This window comes from Pholis gunnellus (assembly GCF_910591455.1).
Source record: "Pholis gunnellus genome assembly, chromosome: 17".
Taxonomy (NCBI): Eukaryota; Metazoa; Chordata; class Actinopteri; order Perciformes; family Pholidae; genus Pholis; species Pholis gunnellus.
This window is the reverse complement of record NC_136544.1, coordinates 8,783,673-8,802,881: the sequence shown is the minus strand read 5'-3', so window position 1 is coordinate 8,802,881 and position 19,209 is coordinate 8,783,673. Positions and strand designations below refer to the sequence as shown.

At 42.4% G+C, this 19,209-nt stretch overlaps 1 protein-coding gene across 1 annotated transcript; it reads left to right on the top strand.

The window, feature by feature from the left end:
• The first annotated feature begins 16,383 nt into the window (after window positions 1–16,383).
• On the top strand, window positions 16,384–18,512 carry rpl19 (ribosomal protein L19). Its single transcript, XM_079176803.1, has 6 exons — window positions 16,384–16,404; window positions 16,787–16,893; window positions 17,308–17,430; window positions 17,562–17,682; window positions 18,052–18,162; window positions 18,319–18,512. Exons 1-6 carry the CDS (start codon window positions 16,400–16,402, stop codon window positions 18,440–18,442), a joined length of 591 nt encoding a protein of 196 aa, XP_079032929.1. The 5' UTR covers window positions 16,384–16,399; the 3' UTR covers window positions 18,443–18,512.
• The last annotated feature ends 697 nt before the right edge of the window (window positions 18,513–19,209 follow it).

The window sequence follows — 19,209 nt, the reverse complement described above, 5'->3', positions numbered from 1 at the left end:
GTGTCCACTAGAGGGCGAACTCTGACACAATGAAAGGAGCTCCTCCACACACCTGACCTCCTCCACCTCCTCTCTTGTATAAGTACCTGATGACAACACGACCAGCTGGGGAAGGTGAATAAATGGAGAGCTGCCAGCAGACCCACCAGTTAAGTCCGTGTGCGTTCAAACACAGCAGCAACTGGGGCTCTGCTGGGATTCATATGTCGGAAGTGACAGGAGGACAGCTTGTCTCTTTGCAGCATCTAGACCCTCGAAACCTTTCACATATGCCAGCTAAGTCAAGACACAATCTGGTCTGTGGAGCAATGGGGGGGGGGGGGGGGGATGTTTGATGTAATATATCTCGTCACTGCTATATTGCATGAGAGCTTTAAGAGTCTTAAAACAAGCATTTGAGTTGTACAATTTCTAAAATGCGTCTTTATCACATTTTTTCATATGTGTAAAAAAGTTTGTGTTTTACATAAGAATGAAAACACCTTGTAAATAACACCACCTTGTATCTATTGTATGCCTTTTTAACTTGAGAGATGGGGACCAACATGCAACAAAGATCTCCAGACTGACTTCAATCCGGCTCACCTTTCACGGATGCACTTTGCAAGCTGCTTACATAGAGACCGAAAACGGCTTCAGCGTCCTGTTTTGAAAAGGATTATACCTCTCGTAAGTTGCGGTTACATTTCCAGGGACTCTTGCATGTAATGCGTGGGTTGCAAGTATGGCAAACGTGTTCCAAGTAACGCAAGAGCAAATGATCTACTGTTGCAGATAGCAGGTTGAATGTTGAAAATGTAGGGAAAAGCGGCATAAGGGGCATTGCAGATTATGGCTGGCACCTTAACTCTCTGGGACAATAATTGTACAAACGGGTTTTAATTGATTAACAGATTTAATATGAGCTGTTGTTTGCTGTATGCCAATTTAGAGGCTCAATCGTCCACATTTTAGAGTAGAGCCTCCAAGATTCCACCACACATGAAATATACAAAGCCAGAGATAGAAAAGGAAAAGACCAACGGTGTTTTTTCAGACATATCGAAGGCATTTTACACAGTTAACCATCATACTCTTCTTCAGAAGCTTTCACATCTCTGAATAAGAAACAACGCACTGCTCAGACTCACCAGAGAGACAGCAGTTGGTATCGTATAATGGAGCCAACAGACCCTTCACTAAGCCCCGCCCCCTGCTGCTCCTCCATCAAGCTGTCAGAGCTACCACTGAGCCCACACGGTCACTTACTGCACTCCCAAAACCAATTTGAGGGAGAAGCAGACATAAGGGTCTGTAATAAGTATTTGAAGGATAAATCCAGTATGTCAAACTGATTCAGCAGCGAAACACAGGTACAGAATAAAAATAAAGCCGACAGATCACAGTGTAAAAGAGAACCACCTGGCAATCGAGACAGGACCCTGGTCGGGAACTGGCCGATGCTATACGACTTAGCAAAGGGTAAATTTGCCTTATTACCCTCCATACTATGGTCGCATTGTAACACAAAGCTCAATCCTTGGGCCCTTACAGTCTTTGATACTGTATACATTAATGACCTTCCCCACGTCTCAGAGAAACTGTCTAAAATTAGATTTGCAGATGACACAAGTGTTTTCTCTTCGCATAAATATCCCGACACCATCATCAAGGTGTTGAATGAAGAAATTAGAGAAATTAGTAAGCTGTCTACGTTCCCGCACACCTACGTAAAACACGTTTTGTTGGTCTTAAATTAGGGATTTTTAACTCCTTGTATAAAAAAAAAAGTAATTTGCGTACTACACGATGTCTTGGTATTCTGCTTGATGTATCCTTATCTTGGAAACCTCATATCAGGGCCATAACCACAACATGGCCAAGAGTATTAGCATACAAATCATATCCCTTGAGAAACACTGAGGTAGCTCTTATTCTATGTTATTTAATGGTTTGTCTGTATATCAATTATTGTAGTACAGCTTGTGCTAACGACCCAATCACAACAGACTTGAGCCCATATACCATTTTCAGCAACGAGCACCAAGAATAAGTCTGTTTTTCCTGTCTTATGAAAACTCTACGCCATATCACATGAGTGTAAGTTCTCAGTTTGTTAATGATAGTGATTTATGAATGAGTCTTCCTGATATGCGTGTTATAACTGAGTGATGCAGTATATTTGTGTAACAGACGGGTGTTTATGGGATGCATTACTTTGCTTAACTGTGTCTGTTTTTACTATGTCTGTCTATTGATAGATACATATACATTGTGTATGTTACATTACTGTTATCATAAGTGCCACTTTTCAAGCCCCTGGAGGGTTTTTAGGAAATTCAACGTTGCAAATTATATACTGTATCTTTTTTGACATGAATAAATAAAAAAAAAATGTGTACGAGCATGTATGTGTGTGTGTGTGTGTGTGTGTGTGGTGAGTGAGCCTGCACTTGCGTGGGTGTGTTTTTGATACTGTAAATCCTACACAGGAATCTGCTTTGGGTTGTTCAAGGGGGAGACTAAAAAGGGCTATATGTACAAAAACCTATAAGGCGCATGTGTGTGTGTTCTAGTACAATAAAGCACAAAGAGCAGCTGTGACTCAGGAGGTAGAGTCTAATAGCTTCGAAAAGATCGGCGGTTCCATCCCCAGCTCCTCTGCATGTGGAGGCATCTTTGGGGAAGATGCTGAACCCCCCAATCGCTGCTGAAAGCTGCGACATCGTTGTGCGAGTGTGTGTGAATGATTGGATTAGATCCCGACGAGCAGTTGGCACCTTGTACGGCAGCCTCTACCATTATTGTGTATTGTATGAATGGGTGAATGTTGACATGTGTGAAGCGCTTTGGGTGGTTGGAAGAAAGGTGCTACATAAAAGCAATTTATAAGATGGCAACAATTTTACAATTCGAAGTAAAAATCTCCCCCCCCCCCCCCCATACTCAACGGCAGCATACATGGTATTTATACATGGTCCCTATTGTAGCAGACAGTCTCTGACGGAAGACGTGTTTTTGTTGAACTCAACACACAAACCAGCACTGCACAAGCATGTAGGCTGCACCCACACACACACACACACACACACACACACACACACACACACACACACACACACACACTAACACACCATCACACACACTAACACACACACACACACACACACACACTAACACACCATCACACACACTAACACACACACACACACACACACACACACACTAACACAAAAACCCATCTAAACATCCTCTCCTTCGTCTCTCCATCCCACTGTGCCTGCACACAGAGGGAGATTCAGTGGCCCGGTTGCCATGGAAACCAGGCCGAGTGTACCAGCCAGCTCTACCGTTGGCTGATTGTGGCTCTTGTGTATTTCTGTGTGTGTGTGTGTGTGTGTGTGTGTGTGTGTGTGTGGTGAATGAGCCTGCACTTGCGTAGGTGTGTGTGAGACTGTAAAGCCTATACAGGGCTCTGCTTTGCGTTGTTCAAGGGGGAGGCTAAAAAAGGCTATATGACCAAAACCTACAGGGCGCCCGTGTGCTTCTTTTTGTCTGATTAAAGCCAGTTTGTTTTTGAAATATTAACATGGTTTGAGAAATTGCGTTCACGTAACACTTCTTTAGTTACTAAATCAATTTTTGGTTTCTGTGCAGCATTTCAACTGTTTAAAATGCCAGCTCCTTCCACCGCTGCACCTTGACGAGGGAAATGCTGTTTAATAGCACGAGACAGGAGAGGACATTCATCTGAGGACGCAGGTAATGAGTTCCTTACACAGTGCGAGTGATTATGAATCCCGCCTAACCTGCAGGCCCCCAGTTCACGCGGTCCTTCAGCAAAGAGACTCGCAGAGTTAATGAAGGACGAGGCAGTGGGAAGGGTGATGCGTGTAGGCGAGGATGCAGCTAACCTTTAGAAACCACAGGAGGGTTCAACTCCGTGTTCACCAACAGCGGCTGGATTTTCTTTTTTCTTTTTCATTTTTTGTCTAAAGCAAACCCGTACTGAAAAGGTAAATGTCATTCAGCAAAGGGGCAAATCATTTCCTCTCACAAATGAAGAGTTCAGACAGAGGGACTCATTTACCTGCTACCAAAACTCCCAGAGGAGAGGAAGTGTTCCTGTCTGACCAAGAGTAGACAACTGACTACTACGACTTTCTAGCTCTTTCTGACAGAGCCAGGGGGGGAGGCAGGGTCAGAGGGGTAGTAGTGTGGGGCTGAATCTTTAGACCTGGGGACTAATAATTACCATCAGAGTCTCTGTGACGTCTCTCAGCTCCAACTCTGTGACAATGAAGCAAGCCGTGTAGCTGTAGCCACAGGGGTTTCACTGTTGTTACCATGATGTTATTAAAGCCTTTTAAGTGTGTGAGATACGGTACAATATGTGGGCTGCCTGTGACAAACACACAGGTGAAGAGAGAGAAAGATACGCCTTTCAAGAAAAGAAGTTTTACTCTCATCAAAAAGGTGCAGAAAATTTTTTTTTTTTTTTTTAAAGATAATACTTATTTGTTAAGCCTCCTGTGTGCATGCTTCTGACTGCATTACACTCAGAATATAAACCTCATATCGTGACTGGCTCATGGAATTCTTGCGAGACAAATGAATCAATTATCAATGTGATTACTTTTTATGTTTGATCTACTGATCGATCAACTATCTAATCGTTTCAGCTCACGTAAAAGTTGGATTTGAGAGAGGAATTAAAAGTATGATCATCATAAATAATGATTAAACTACTATCTATTTGGAGCCGCTTAATTCCCAGCATTGAAAGACCTCACTTTGACTTCATTAAATAAAATGAAGCTGAGCCTCAGTCCAGCACCTGGATTAGTGGTCTGGAGGAAGGATTAAGTGTGAAATGTTACCTGTCGGACAAAGCTGTTGGAGGTGGTGTCAGAGGAGGTGCTTCCATCGGAGCGCTTAAATCGGCTCTTCCTCTTGCCGTACTTTCCCTGAAAATGAAGAGGTTGGAGGGCAAGGGAGAGGGGAAGTTGGAAAGAAAGAGAAAAACACAAAAAGTTTAATTGAGTTTTTCCATAATAACTTAAACCTCGGGGGAGAGCGCGACAGCAGTTAACATTTGGCGTAGCATTTGTGAAAGCTTCTGGATATGATCAAGCAGCACGAGTCCCAGACTGAGTCAAACGTGTCCATGATGAGCAGCCTTCATGACTTGTCGTCATCATGTTCTGATGCAAACTGGGACCTTGTAATCTGATTGGTAGACCCCAAGCAAATGGCCTATCCGGGTTTGGGCAGAGGCCACACATCGCATTACGAGACCGCCCTGCTTACATTGCCATGGTTACACAATGCCGACTAATCACATTTGCAGGAGGCTCATCGGGATGCTGACTGCGTTGTTCTTTTCAGCATTTAAAAAAAAAAAAGAAGAGAAACTGCTGAGATAAAGCTTAGAAATAAAGATCTAACATTAACATACAGACCGTGGCCCTGCAATAGTCTGGGCCCTGTGACAATCTGGGGACCTGTCCAGGGTGTACTTCGCACAGTGTTAGCTGGGACCGGTTTGTCCACAACTGTTCACACACACACACACACTTGCTTTTGGTAAACCAACCAACCCCCAATACTCTAACCTGCACACACATCCCGTACACCTATGTAAACATGGAATATTACCGAGCAGCTGCTTCAAACCTTGTCCACGTGTCCGTGTTGTTCTCGGATCAACAGGAAAGACCCGGTGACAGGTCAACATCTCGCCAACAGTGATCCCTCCTCGACTTAGTATTTCGTTATCTCTTTCACATCGTGTACGACAGGGCGGGCCGAGGCCCTGAGATGACTGAGGCCGCCCTGCCTGCCTTTAAACAAGCGTTACCCATCACAGATTTAAAAAAAAAAAACACTGCCGGCCGAGAGGTTTCCGGTGGTCACAGATAAAAAGAAAAATCTGTCTTGAGCTCAGGAGTTTGTATGAATATATTTTAAACCTCCTGGAGCGCAAAAAATAGATCTAGCCCTGTGCGCCATGCTTGATTTACTGCTGCTGATGGACAGGATGAACACACAGCAGGAGAGTCCACAGCAAACCAACTGTGAAATACCCAACAACTGTGTTGCAACCTTCTGCAAGTATAGTTACTGGCTTTTAATGTTGAACTCGAGGCGATGATGCATGTGAAAAGATGTCACTGGGCAACTGTGCTTTGGGGTTCGCTGCAACTGATCCTAAATAGATGACATCACTGCTGGCAAATGTTTCCCCGACACTGCAAACGTAACCTTGCACATCGGTTCGTACGAAAAGTTGTTCCGCATTATTCATGCTTTCTCCAACAAATGTCGAGCAACACGTGGTCATTTCCACTCGTTTCATGCGTAGAGTCTTTTCAAAATAAAAACCTTTCTATGGTTTACAGTAACATTTTCGACCACATATATCAGGGTATACTTTCAACGTCATGACAACTGATCACAGGCTTTTGCTTTTACACCTGGAATAAATAACTAGGGATGCACCGATCCGACTTTTTTCTGTTACGATACCGTTACCTGGGCTTTGGGTATCAACCAGTACCGAGTACCGATCCGCTACAATGTTTCATTAAAAAGCTCTATGCCTCACTGTGTGGAAGTTTCATGTCTAAGGCAGCGCCAGGTTTAAACTTAAACACTGCTTTCCTAACTTTGTAACACGATGTAACAACTAAATACATGGATATAAATGTACTGAATAGGTATTTGTTAAAATAATGGTATCCGGTACCAGATCTGCCTATCACCGATAAAACAATAGTCACATATCTGTATGCACTGTACCAGGTACTGGGCAGACAACAAGGACAAAAGACAGAGTCAGCTTAAGTCTTAAAAAACACACCAAAAGTTCACCCTGGGAACTTGAGGGGAAGAGATCTCCTCACTCTCAGTATATCCCAAACCAAATACACTCTCCTGATTGTCCTTTAATCTCCCATGATAATCTCCCCCCCCCCCCCCCCCCCCCCCCCCCCCCTCAGCCCCGTACAGTACATTGAAACTGTTTTCGCTCAATGTGATCCTTCCTTCTGTTCATACTGGCCATCAATAGATCCCCTCCGTATGTTCTCTCAATGTAAGTGATGGGGAACAAAACAGGGCTCATTCTGCGCGATGTGTCTTGTTATTAACCTTCCATTGCAGCTCAACGACTGACCACAAAGATTACATTTCAAACTGAAATGATCACAAGACCGCTGAAGCCTCATATAAGCTTCAGAGAAATGGAAGAATATATTTTTGCACCAAACGGGGACGGATGATTTGGTCCCAAAAATCAGTTTCGATGTTTTCATGAGCACCTGACAAATGTTTTAAGACAGACTTGAACAATAGTAAATACACACTTTAAGAATGTAGCCGATATGTAAAGACCACATTGACACCCGGCTAAGATCGGATCACATGTGAACCAGACCTCCTCCAGATGTCGACAGGCCAATCCAATCACATTCTGATTGCCATCCATTCTGCACTTGCATTAACATGTGTTTCACCTCATCCAGATAGGATATCCATACAAATCTCTGGTGTAAACGGGGTCTCACTCACCATCCTAATTGCTAAGATCTGAGGGAGCAACATGACCACGCAATCAAAACAGGTTGTAAACAGGCAGGCTTGCCAGTGTGCACCAAACAGCTGTGAAGGAAAGACTCTGAGCCTGAACAAGCAGGCAGCCATGAAACAAGCCACACAAATCATTGCAGACTCTCAACATCCTCTATTTTCCTAATTCCAACCTCTGCCGTCAGGAAGAAGACTCCGTGTGCCAAAGTGTAAAAGCAGTCGCTTGAAGCTATCGTTAGTTCCAGCCTCCATCAAGATGCTGAACTCCAATAAATCTTGTGCAATAAATACACAGGCACTTAAGCACTTTACTCGGCCGTGATGTAAAATGTCTCTTACTGTATGTTTTAGGATGATTTAAAACAGATTTTAGCACTGTCCCCTATCCATCTATCTAAAGAAATTCTCAGTTCAGTTATATAGTCTGAACCATATTCATAAGAGGCTAAAACAAAGACGAAAATGAAGGAATTTAGCTCCAAGTTGAACCAGTAAGTAACTCTGCAAAGCCTGAACGTCGACAATAGACAGTTTAAGTAATCAATTGTATGTTCACCTTCCTTTTCATTTGCAAATAAGTGACTTAGATAACATGATCAGACTGTGGATGTTTGCCCTGCTTGAGCTGTTGCTGTGCCACCAGATATCTCAGCAGTTAGACTGGCAAATAAAATGGGATCATAAATGATGAGAGACCACAGCTAAATTACTAAAATGAGACCTATGTTGTTAGAAAATTGTGTGTTTTTTACAGGATGTTCAGGTGATGGTGGCGGGGGCAAACGTATACTCTGCTGTCACAAGTTCACAATTACATTAAACATTGTGTGTGTGTGTGTGTGTGTGTGTGTGTGTGTGTGTGTGTGTGTGTGTGTGTGAACGAATTTTTAGCGGTCTCTACGATCGGAGCCGTGATGGGGCGAGTTCCTGTCAGCAAAGGGCAGAGAAATGCCAGAGGAAGTAGGGAGGGAAGGCTTCCTGTTGGTAAACATCCTCCCTGATTAAGTGTATAATTAAAAAGGGTGTTGTGTGTGTTTGTGTGAGCAGGGGGCTCTAAACTAGAAAGCAGGGAGCGTGATGGGGGTGCACGATATAACGACTGTAAAATGTAAACCACATTACGCTCTTTCACCCAGAACGCTCCATACATTCTGCTGAGGGAGATCAACACTGATCTGCAATCTGACGGCGGTCAACAGGCACAATCTCTGATCTGAGCGACCCTCGGGCGGAATTTGGATCAGTTCTTCAGTCTTCTTCAGGATATTAGAAATGCGGTTCCCTGCTTGTCTCTCCACGGCAGAGTTATAAATACATATACCAGCATGACCTGCTGCAGGTCTGCATGAACTTTATATCTAATTGATCAGAGGTGTCACACACACACACACACACACACACACACACACCGTTCCCCGCTGCCTGGCACAACGAGGGGGGGGGGGGGTCCATCTGTTTCTCACCACAGCCTCGCAGCAGATAAAAATATGATTTCTAAAAACAGATAGGACGAGGTGAGATGGTGAGAGCGGGATGGAGACGGTGGGACATTCAAAGGGGATGCGGAGGGAATCTGGAGAGCTGGGCAGGAAGAGAGAGAAGCTGGGAGGAGTGGGAGTAAAAAGGAGAGAGCAGGACTTGGCATTGTTTGAAGCGTTGGTTGTCTATGACAGGGTGTTTCTTTCCTTTTCTTTCTTTTTTCCTTCTCCAGAGAGACAATGACTGAGCTCAGTGTGGGTGTGTTGTTCTGGATATTCTCATCATTCTTTTTTTTTTCATCCATTTAAAACTGTTATGACTAAACATGCCCACAACATCATGCCACTTCCTAACAGCCACAGCCTATTTGTAACTGTAAAAATAGTGACACCAACGAAAGTTTAAGGATCAAATTGTACATAAAGGAGAGGGGGGGGGGGGGGGGGGGGGGGGGTTTGAGGTGTGGATTAGGGTTAAAGAATATATTTCCTCCAGATTGAAGAACAGATCTGATGTCAGATGCAAGACTCAAAAAACAAATGAATTACTTTCATGTAAGGTTTGAAAACTTTGAGTCCTATTTTTTTGTGATTCATGTCAATTTAAATAAAATCATCTCTCCTCCATTTAGAAACGTCAACGTGTAGTGTATCACCTACTTGGTTAATTAATGATTAATTAAACGAAGGCGTGGTTTTCAAAAAAATAGCACAAAAAAAAAATACAAGCGTTACATCATATCCTCGCATACGGCTACACATATGGAGACTTATTAATACCACCACTACGCGAGGCTGAGGGCGGAATTATAAAATAAAAATATAAAGAACATGAAAACTACAACCTATCATCCATTTTGGATTCCTCTCTAAGAAGGAGGAAGAAATCAGACACAATCCAGGCTTGAATCATTGCAGCGTTCGCCAGCATTTTAGACTCACGAAGGCAAATTAGGCGACTTAATTGCTGAACAACCTGTTAATCTCCAGGAGTGAAACAGCTCCACCGTCATCGCATTCACTGTGAATGCCCGACAGTTCGCGCAGTCTTTTTATTTGACCGTGATGATGTTTCTGCTTTTCTTCCCTTTCTGCTCCTTGCCTCTTACCTGTGTGTGTGGATGATGGTCGAACATGTCCATTTGGATCTCCTGGGTTGAGGTCGAAGGCGTCCTGGACATACTACTTTTCTGTACCATTGATTTAACTTTTTAAAATCTATTTTCAGTTTCGAGTGTTTATGAAGGTGTCGACAGACTCATCTTCTTTTTTCTTTTCTTTTTTTTAAAGGAGGGTGAAGCCGCTGATGTGTCTGAGCTGGCTGGTAAAATAATGGCAACAGCTGCCTCCTTCCAGCCTATAGCGTTACACACTGGCGCACCAGGCTTATACACCAGAGTCAAGTCAACGGAATGACGCACCGACATATCCGGTTGATGATTTCAAAATAAATCATTTGGCAAAGTAAGCAGCCGGGAGGGTGTTTTTTACACTATATTGAAGACGTAATCAATCGCTTTCCTTAAAACAACCATCAGAAAACATAAGCCTACTCATGTTTATCAGATGGACTATGACCTCTATAGACTATATACATATCTCAGTATAGTTTCTTCCTTTTGCACAATGCACATTTGAATAGAAGCTGCAACAGTGGAAATGTAGGGCCTATAAAAACCAATCAGCCTCAGTCACATACATGACAAAGCAATCACAGTTGTTAGAAGGCAGCGAGGCCTAAAATCTATACATAATATAAAGTTCCGAAGATTAACACACACACACACACACACACACACACACACACACACACACACACACACACACACACACACACACACACACACACATTGAGTCATATTGTACTGCATATCGCCATTGCCACTGCTTAACTTAAGAGAACTACATATTTACATTTAGTTTACAACTTATAGTTGTAATATGTGGAAGGAAGCACACTTGAGTTCTATTACTGATAACCACTCAAATGCAACACACGTTTCCCTTCATGACATTAAGTTTATTATCGCGAAATGAATGTTAACTACTACTATATAACTACTATATATATATATATAAATATTATAGTAGTAATATCAAAAGCAAAAGTAATTCTAGCCTAACAGGTTACAACTGAGGTCTTCAGACACACATGCTCTAATTTTGAAGGCGGGTTTCTCTTCTCACCGGTACGCTTCTGTCTCGCTCTGTCCGTCTTGACGTCGTTTCTCTCTCTTGTGTTGCGCTCGACAGACTCCAGCTGGGAGCCGAGGTCCACGCCCCACTGACCAGACCCCACCTTCGCTTATCGATTGATGAAAGAACAACAGAGCCGCCGTGGTGATGGAGGCGGCGAGCGTGGACAGACTGTCGGGCCGAGCCGCTAGGGCCCCCCACCCGGGGAATCCAGACGCAAGAGGTCCTGAAGGACTGAAATGGGGGATGAGAATAGTTCAGTTTCACAGTTAGTTTGTTGCAGCAGCAGAGAGGTATCTGAAGGATCATGCTGATGTGGCCTTAAAACTCCAGGGACCAGCTCCAGGGACCCTGTTCTATAACTGATATATAACGTTGACCCATGGGTGGGGCCCCGAAACATGCCAGGAGTTATAGATATTTACAGTTTAAGCCCCAGGGTGTGCCCCAGATGTTCAAGCAAGGCTCTGGTGGATTAAGACAGCAAAAATAAATGTTGCCATCTGGGATTATATTAACAGAATTATGTCAACTTCAAAATATGGATTACATCAGGAAGGGTGGCTCTGTGCACCTACAGCAACAACAGCAAAACGTCTAACTTCTTAAATATGAAAATAGTATAAAATATAAAAATCTTTGCGTGGATCTAGAAAATGGTGCCCCACAACCAAACAAAAATGAATTCAAATTCAAACCTGCGTTCACACTCAAACCTGTAGCTTTACATCACAATTGTATTAAACATGCTTTGTTTTTCTTTAGCCACTTGTGGGCAGTGGACAAGCTGTAAACACAACATAGCGACATGATGTCTCTAGCTACACATTTTGAAAAATGCAACAGCATTAGAATACATTTGGAGCCATATTTATTGCCACCTGATGAATGTTTGTCCAATATTCACTCACCGATTAGCTCTATTTTGCTCTCCGCAAACACCAGCGGCCTCTTTTGCTGCTACCTGCTCCATTGCACAACTGCGCAGACCGTTTCTGTGGGACTGTATCTGTGTTTTTGTGTTCAGCTCAAGTCACCAGAAACTCCAGTTCTTTATAATTAACTTCAGTCTCTCTCATTTTTCTTCTCTACTGCGTCTACTCACTGCGGAAGGATGCTGATGAGAGCGTGGAGGACTCAACCCAACAACAACAGTGTTCAGATCAAAGTAACAATACCACGCTGTAGAAATACTCCACTACAAGTAAATGCTCTGTATCCGAAATGTATCTTAAGTAAAAGTACTATGTACTGAAAGTATCAATAGTAAAAGTGCTCCTGATGCAGAATGGCTACTGAATTGGATCATTATAGATGGATATGTAAATGGTAGCCTACTTGAATGTTAGTCAAGGTGGAGCTATTTTTAACTACTTCTTTTGGTATTTCAATCATAACAATGGACCATGTTTTATAAACTGATTACTTATTTTGTATGAAAACTCTTATTTTGAAAATTATCTGAACCATAGCTGTAGCGATGTGAAAACACAATATCCTAAAACATTAATTAGTGCTGCTTTTGAGGTTTCAGATAGTCCTACTTGATGACTTTTGCAATGTTAGTTTATAACATAGATTCATTTTCAGATGGTGTCTGTCAGGAGCCTATAATATAAAATTTATATGGTAAAGAAATATGCAGATTCAGCCCTTAAATCGCCCTATAGACAATAATAACTTCTTATCAGTGTTCTTTTCAGTGTAGCAATGAATGATTTAAGTTAAAGTGCTGATGCTCACTATTGCTCAACCTTTGAAGCACAGTGTGTTCACTGTCTGTGAAAAAGATAAATACTGAGGTCACACAGCATAGGTGATGTCATATCGATTGATTTAGTAAACCCGAATAAACAAGGGAAAGCTTCCTCCACCTCCACTACACAGCAATGACCCCTGACCTGGGAGGACAATTATCTCCATACCTGTTACAGTCTGAGACAAACTCCTCCTGCGACATTGGGATCAGAGGTGATGGCGTTGAATTAAACGCCCACGAGATCATCCTCTGTGGCTTTATACTTACGGTGGAAGCCTTCATGGCTATTCAAAGAAAAAGAAAAAAAGAAGAGAAACAGAATCATGGAGTACTTTTTAAAATGATGCTAGAGTCTCTGTGACTCTCCTGCAGCAGCTGGTCGACATCTTCCCTCAAGAACAAAATGTGCAGCGGGAGGACAGAGTTTCAGTTTGTCCTCAGCTGCTCTCTTGTTTTTCATCTTCTGTGTTGTTGCTCAAGGTAACTGAGTGGATGGACAGTCATCTTTGGCATTTTGCTGATACTTTTTTTTTGTAACTTCAGCAGTAGAATAAACTTAAGTTTCGGAATATGAATAAGAGCAAGAAATAGATATTCCTCAGTAACTTATTCATTCTCTCCTCTGTGTTGTGTGTGTGTGTCTCCTAGATGGGCATTGTTTGATGAGTGATGTCTACTTCATGCAGTAGAGGTACATCATCATGGACGCCCTGATGAGTTCAGCATTAAAGGACCCTACAAATGTGATTGCAGTTTCCATCTGACCGCGCCAGAATGTCGTCCTGCTTGTCATTGGAGGGCTGAGTGGCTTCACTGCTGGCTCAAAGTAACTGGTAAGGAGAGACCTGCAGGCTTAGTGCTGCTTTCAGCGACTTTGATGCCATTTACTGTATCTTGAGTAAACAAGTTGAAGAAAATCAATACATTTTGACCGACAAAACTTACATTTATCAAAGTATAATTCATTAACTGGCTTACAGTTGTTGTTAATTCGTAAAGAAAAATATTAAAAATCTGTACATGAAAGTAATACAAGTGAACACTAAATGTTTTTTATGAAGTGCTTAAAGATGAAAATGTGTCACAGTGAATATCTTCGAAAAACTTCAAAGATATTGGGCCGCATGCACAACTTGCACAGCACACCTCTGTACACTCATTCATTAATATGATTCATTGGAATGAGGTTTTGTGCACTATAGACCTGGATAATGCTAATCAGCTGTTGCATTGCAAATAAGAAACACTAGAAATCTGCTGAGGAGGGTCTTTTTTCTTTTTTGCCTGCACAGCAAACTCTTAGAACGTGATGCTGTTTGTACCTGAGGGGACGCTGCAGTTTCTCCATCATATGGACCGTGTTTCCATGCATGCTTAGTAAAAATCCTGTGTATGTGTTGCACATGTAAACATCATGTCATCGTTTTGAGAAACCTTAATATTCCAAAAGTAACTAGGATGCTTTGAGATGTAAACCCCCTTCTTCAGGTTTCTGATCATTCTTTGTTGGTAGGGAAACAAGTGGCGGAGATGTTTAGGAATAAAGACATAGATTGTCAGAAACCTTGATATTGTTAGGTCCATGTATACGTGAATATGACAAAGTTCCTCATGTTTATATAATATCAAAAACGATATAAGACAAAAAAAAAAAAAAAACAGAAAAGGCCGATACAAATTCAACCTGAGGAAGTTTCATTGGTTCGTAATGGGTTAATTGATTGTTATGGGGCGACTGTGGCTAAGTGGAGAGCAGGGCCGTCCTTCAATCAGAGGATCGGCTCCGCTAGTCTCATGTCGATGTGTCCTTGAGCAAGACAATTAAACCCAAAATTGCTCCCGTAACTGTCCCTACGGTGTATAATGTGATAGAATCTGAATTGTAAGTCGCTGTGGATAAAAGCGTCTGCTAAATGACTGTAATGTAATATTATAGAGGTATGAAACAAAAGGATGATGATATTTATAAAAGTACAGTGTAGGACATGCCACTCCAGACACATTAGTGACCCTCCTCCTCAGTAGACAGTGTAGCCCAGCATGTAGTCCAGCACCCTTAAGGTTTACACATTAGTGTGCAGAGAGGAGAGCAGTGTCTGTTGAAGCTGTGGTAGGAGGTGATATCCGGTACTTTGGGTTGCGCTCTCCCTGGAGATGATGATTTCGGCTGGTATTTCTGGGTAACCTGAGGTTAGGAAGTCACACAAGTGCTCCTTGTGCACCCACACTGTGAGCGTGCAGCGTTGCGATGGTGACGGGCCTCTGCTGGATAGCCAAGAATGCAACAGTGCCTGTACCAGTTGGCTATTTTTAATAAGTAGCCACTCATTGTACTTCGTTTTTTTAAACGGTCTGAGCCTCACTCCCTCCACTGCATCATTTTGAAAAACGTTCAACGCTCAAAAACATGATGTAAGTGTGCAGTACCTCTTTAATAGAAGCCACTTGAAAGCTTAAAATTAAATTTTTCTAATCTGTTAATATGTTAACACTTTTATTAGTTATTTTTTGACTTTCCCGAAGCTTCATATTGAAGCTGCATATTTTAGACATTGCTAAACTTAATAGTGTTGGTTTTGAACGGTTCCTTATCTATTATGGGTGTCTTTCACACCCTTAGGGTGAATTTCACAGTGCATCACTTACAGTTTAGATGGTATGGAAATACTCTGGCTTTGTGCATTGGTTCTATGTGATGCAGAATATATGTCACTCAAACAATCCTTTTTGGGAATAATAGAAAAGTGGCAGCTATATTTATCCAGGCTACTGATTAACACACTAAATTACAGTATAATAATACCCTCTATTGGTATAATTTAGTGACTTTTATGATACCTAATTTTATGATACCTATTTTAATTTCCTTTTTCATCTTAATACTATTGTTTTGATGGCTTTACATCACGGATTACACATAACAACTGGTAAAATGAGACGTTTTACAATATAATTTAAAATATTGGTCATCAGTGTATAAGTACAATATATTAAACATAGTATAAATATTCTTTAAAACGTACATAATCATAAACATAACATGGCGTTCCTGGTCTCAACACCGCACTCGTGTGTTTACAAAGCAGAATGCACCCAACGATTCCTCACCCACAATGCATTGCAGAAACACTGGTTAGTACCATTATCTTACGGGGGAGGAACAGCTATTTACATTTTTTAAATAAACTCAAGATTGCTTGTATCTGTATCATTTTCTATTGATTTTAGCTTTAACTAGACACAGATATCAGCACTTAGAAATATGAGTGGTATTAATAATGTGTAGTATGGTCTGGACTAACACCGAGCCGTTTCGTGTTTAGAGATGGACTCTCCTCTATAATGGTACATTCCAGTCCGGCTCTCAAGCCGTCCTTTCCCTACTGAAGTAGCAGCCATGAGGTAGGACCGCTGTCGATGGCGTAATATAAGTCATCATTTAACCGTTTTAAGGCACACATTTTAACCCCATATCTCTTCAATGAACCACACAAGTCTCTCCTTAACCGTTACATGAAGTTTAAAATGTATTCCAAAACCAACAACACATATATGCACGTGCCTCTGTGTAACACGATGTAGCAGACGGAGGAGCCATGTTGCCGAGCCGGCTTGTTGGACCGTTAGCTGTGCGGCTAACGGCGGTGTCGCTACTGACACATTGTCACAACACTATGACACGTGTCAGCCCTGTGGCACTACGTTTAAATTAATCCACCCACAGAACTAGAGGCTGGACGTTTTGACTGCGAGGTGTTTAACCTGGGCTGTGTGCGTCCTACAGCATGCTCAGGCTCCAGAAGAGGCTGGCCTCCAGCGTCCTGCGCTGCGGCAAGAAGAAGGTCTGGCTGGATCCCAACGAGACCAATGAGATCGCCAACGCCAACTCCCGTGAGTAACGTTAGAGCTATGTTCTTCATCATTCAGTGAGATACTGATATGACGACCCTTACTAGTTTGTGTGTGAATGTTTGTTTGCAGCGGCTTGACACTTGAAGTGATGCTGAGAAACATGTCGACTGCTAAGTTGTAATGTCTGCGACTGTCTTGTTAGGCTGATGCATGCGTACCTGAATCTGGGGGTCTAATGAGAAACAAATGCAAATGACAGGTTGATATTGAAGGAAGGAAATGAGGTCTTAAATGTAATCTTTTAGCAATGTTGCAAGGTCTTGACAGCGGCGTTAAGAATAGATGTGGCTTTCTGAAGTGTTTGGTAATGATGTCCACGATGCTGATGAGAATTTCTAAAGATGTGATAGATCAGTGCGTCCCTGTAGCCCACTTGTCTCCTTCTGTCTTCAGGTCAGCAGATCCGTAAACTGGTGAAGGATGGTCTTATCATTCGCAAACCTGTTACGGTCCACTCCCGCGCCCGCTGCCGCAAAAACACACTGGCACGTCGCAAGGGAAGACACATGGGAACCGGTGAGTTTGCCCTCTTTGAGGAAAGTTATCGTAATAAAGATGTTGCTGCTTAGATTAGAGTCTTACTGCCTGGATGATTAAGATCAACACATGCATGAGAGTTAACAGGCTTTACTTATCCCTGTTCCCAGGTAAGAGAAAGGGTACAGCCAACGCGCGTATGCCAGAGAAGTTGTCCTGGATGCGCCGCATGAGGATCCTGCGTCGTCTGCTGCGTCGCTACAGGGAGTCCAAGAAGATCGACAGGCACATGTAGGTTCACGACATCTTCTCTGGTTGTTTCTGCTCTTATTGATGTGGCGTGTTATTATGCACATTTTATTGAAATATTGGGTTTTAGTTAAAGGTTTCTGAAATTGCTTTTTCCACTTAAGCCTCGTTTTTTTTAATGCAGCAGTTTTTCTGGTGATATTTGGCCACGTATACTACATTTACAGTTTTTAATACTGGTTATTGTACACTTGCCAGACCTCCTGGAGGTATTTTCAAATCATGATTTGAGCTCAGTGAAGGTTGCCGTTACACACTGGCACACTTAACAGGTCTGGTGCATCTGAATTGTAAGCACTGTGTGTATAATGGTATTATTTCAATGCTTTTTTCCCCTCCGCTGTCTCTCAGGTACCACAGCCTCTACCTGAGGACCAAGGGTAACGTGTTCAAGAATAAGCGCATCCTTATGGAACACATTCACAAGATGAAGGCAGACAAGGCTCGCAAGAAGCTCCTGTCGTAAGTTTGGACCAATCTTAAGTTGTGTTGGCAGTTTGAGCTGTATTCATCCTGAGAAAGTGTTGGGAGTCAAGACACATTTGAAACCAGTGCACATGCATTGTATTTGCTTTTACGATGACACACTGTATTAACACCTGTGTGCCTCTCCTACAGTGATCAGGCCGAGGCCCGTCGCTCCAAGACAAAGGAGGCCCGCAAGCGCAGAGAGGAGCGTATCCTGGCCAAGAAGGAGGAGTTCCAGAAGACCTTGGCCGAGGAGGAGGCGACCAAGAAGTAATCTGGTTCTGTCAATCCTGCCTGACGCTGCCACCGGTCAAGTGCTGACAATAAAAGTGTACATAAAGACACTGATGACCTTCTTTATCTTCTTTCCTCATGAAAACCATGAAAAGATTGGTGGTGAATAAAAAGTAGCTTGAAGGCCAACACCTCTAGTGATCATGAGACAACTTCAGCTGCTAAACGTTCCACTTTGTTCGCCATCTAGTCTGTAACTGAAAGTGTCTGTCTGCTACTGCTGAAAACTCCCCGGGAGAGGTGAGAGTGAACCAAACTACATTTATGGGCCAGACGGGTCAAATAATAATGAGCTGAAACTCACAATAAAACAGTAAAGCTGAGAACTGCAGATATATAGACTGTCTGTATATTCATCACTATCGATGACCCCTTCAGCATTGTAACATTGTTTTCAGTGGCACGCATCGTTAGTGTGAAATGCTGTCATAGCTGCTTTATTGACCAAATGAGGCAGGTTGTTTTTATACATTAACATTAACTGACAAAACTATCCCAACTATACTTCTACTCCACTACATCTCAGTCAGAAGTATTCTTTTTACTCCACTGTATTTGTAATAGATTCAGTTTGAATGCTGTCTTTGTATCATGGCCTCTGGTAACATGTTTAGTTTTCTATCAGACCACACAAATTAATCATCAGACCTCTGATTTAAAGCCAATTCTGATTAATTTAATTTCCTGCTCTCGTGAGGAATGAAAATCCCTTGTTAACCTCGTATCTGGACACTGATGACCTCCAGT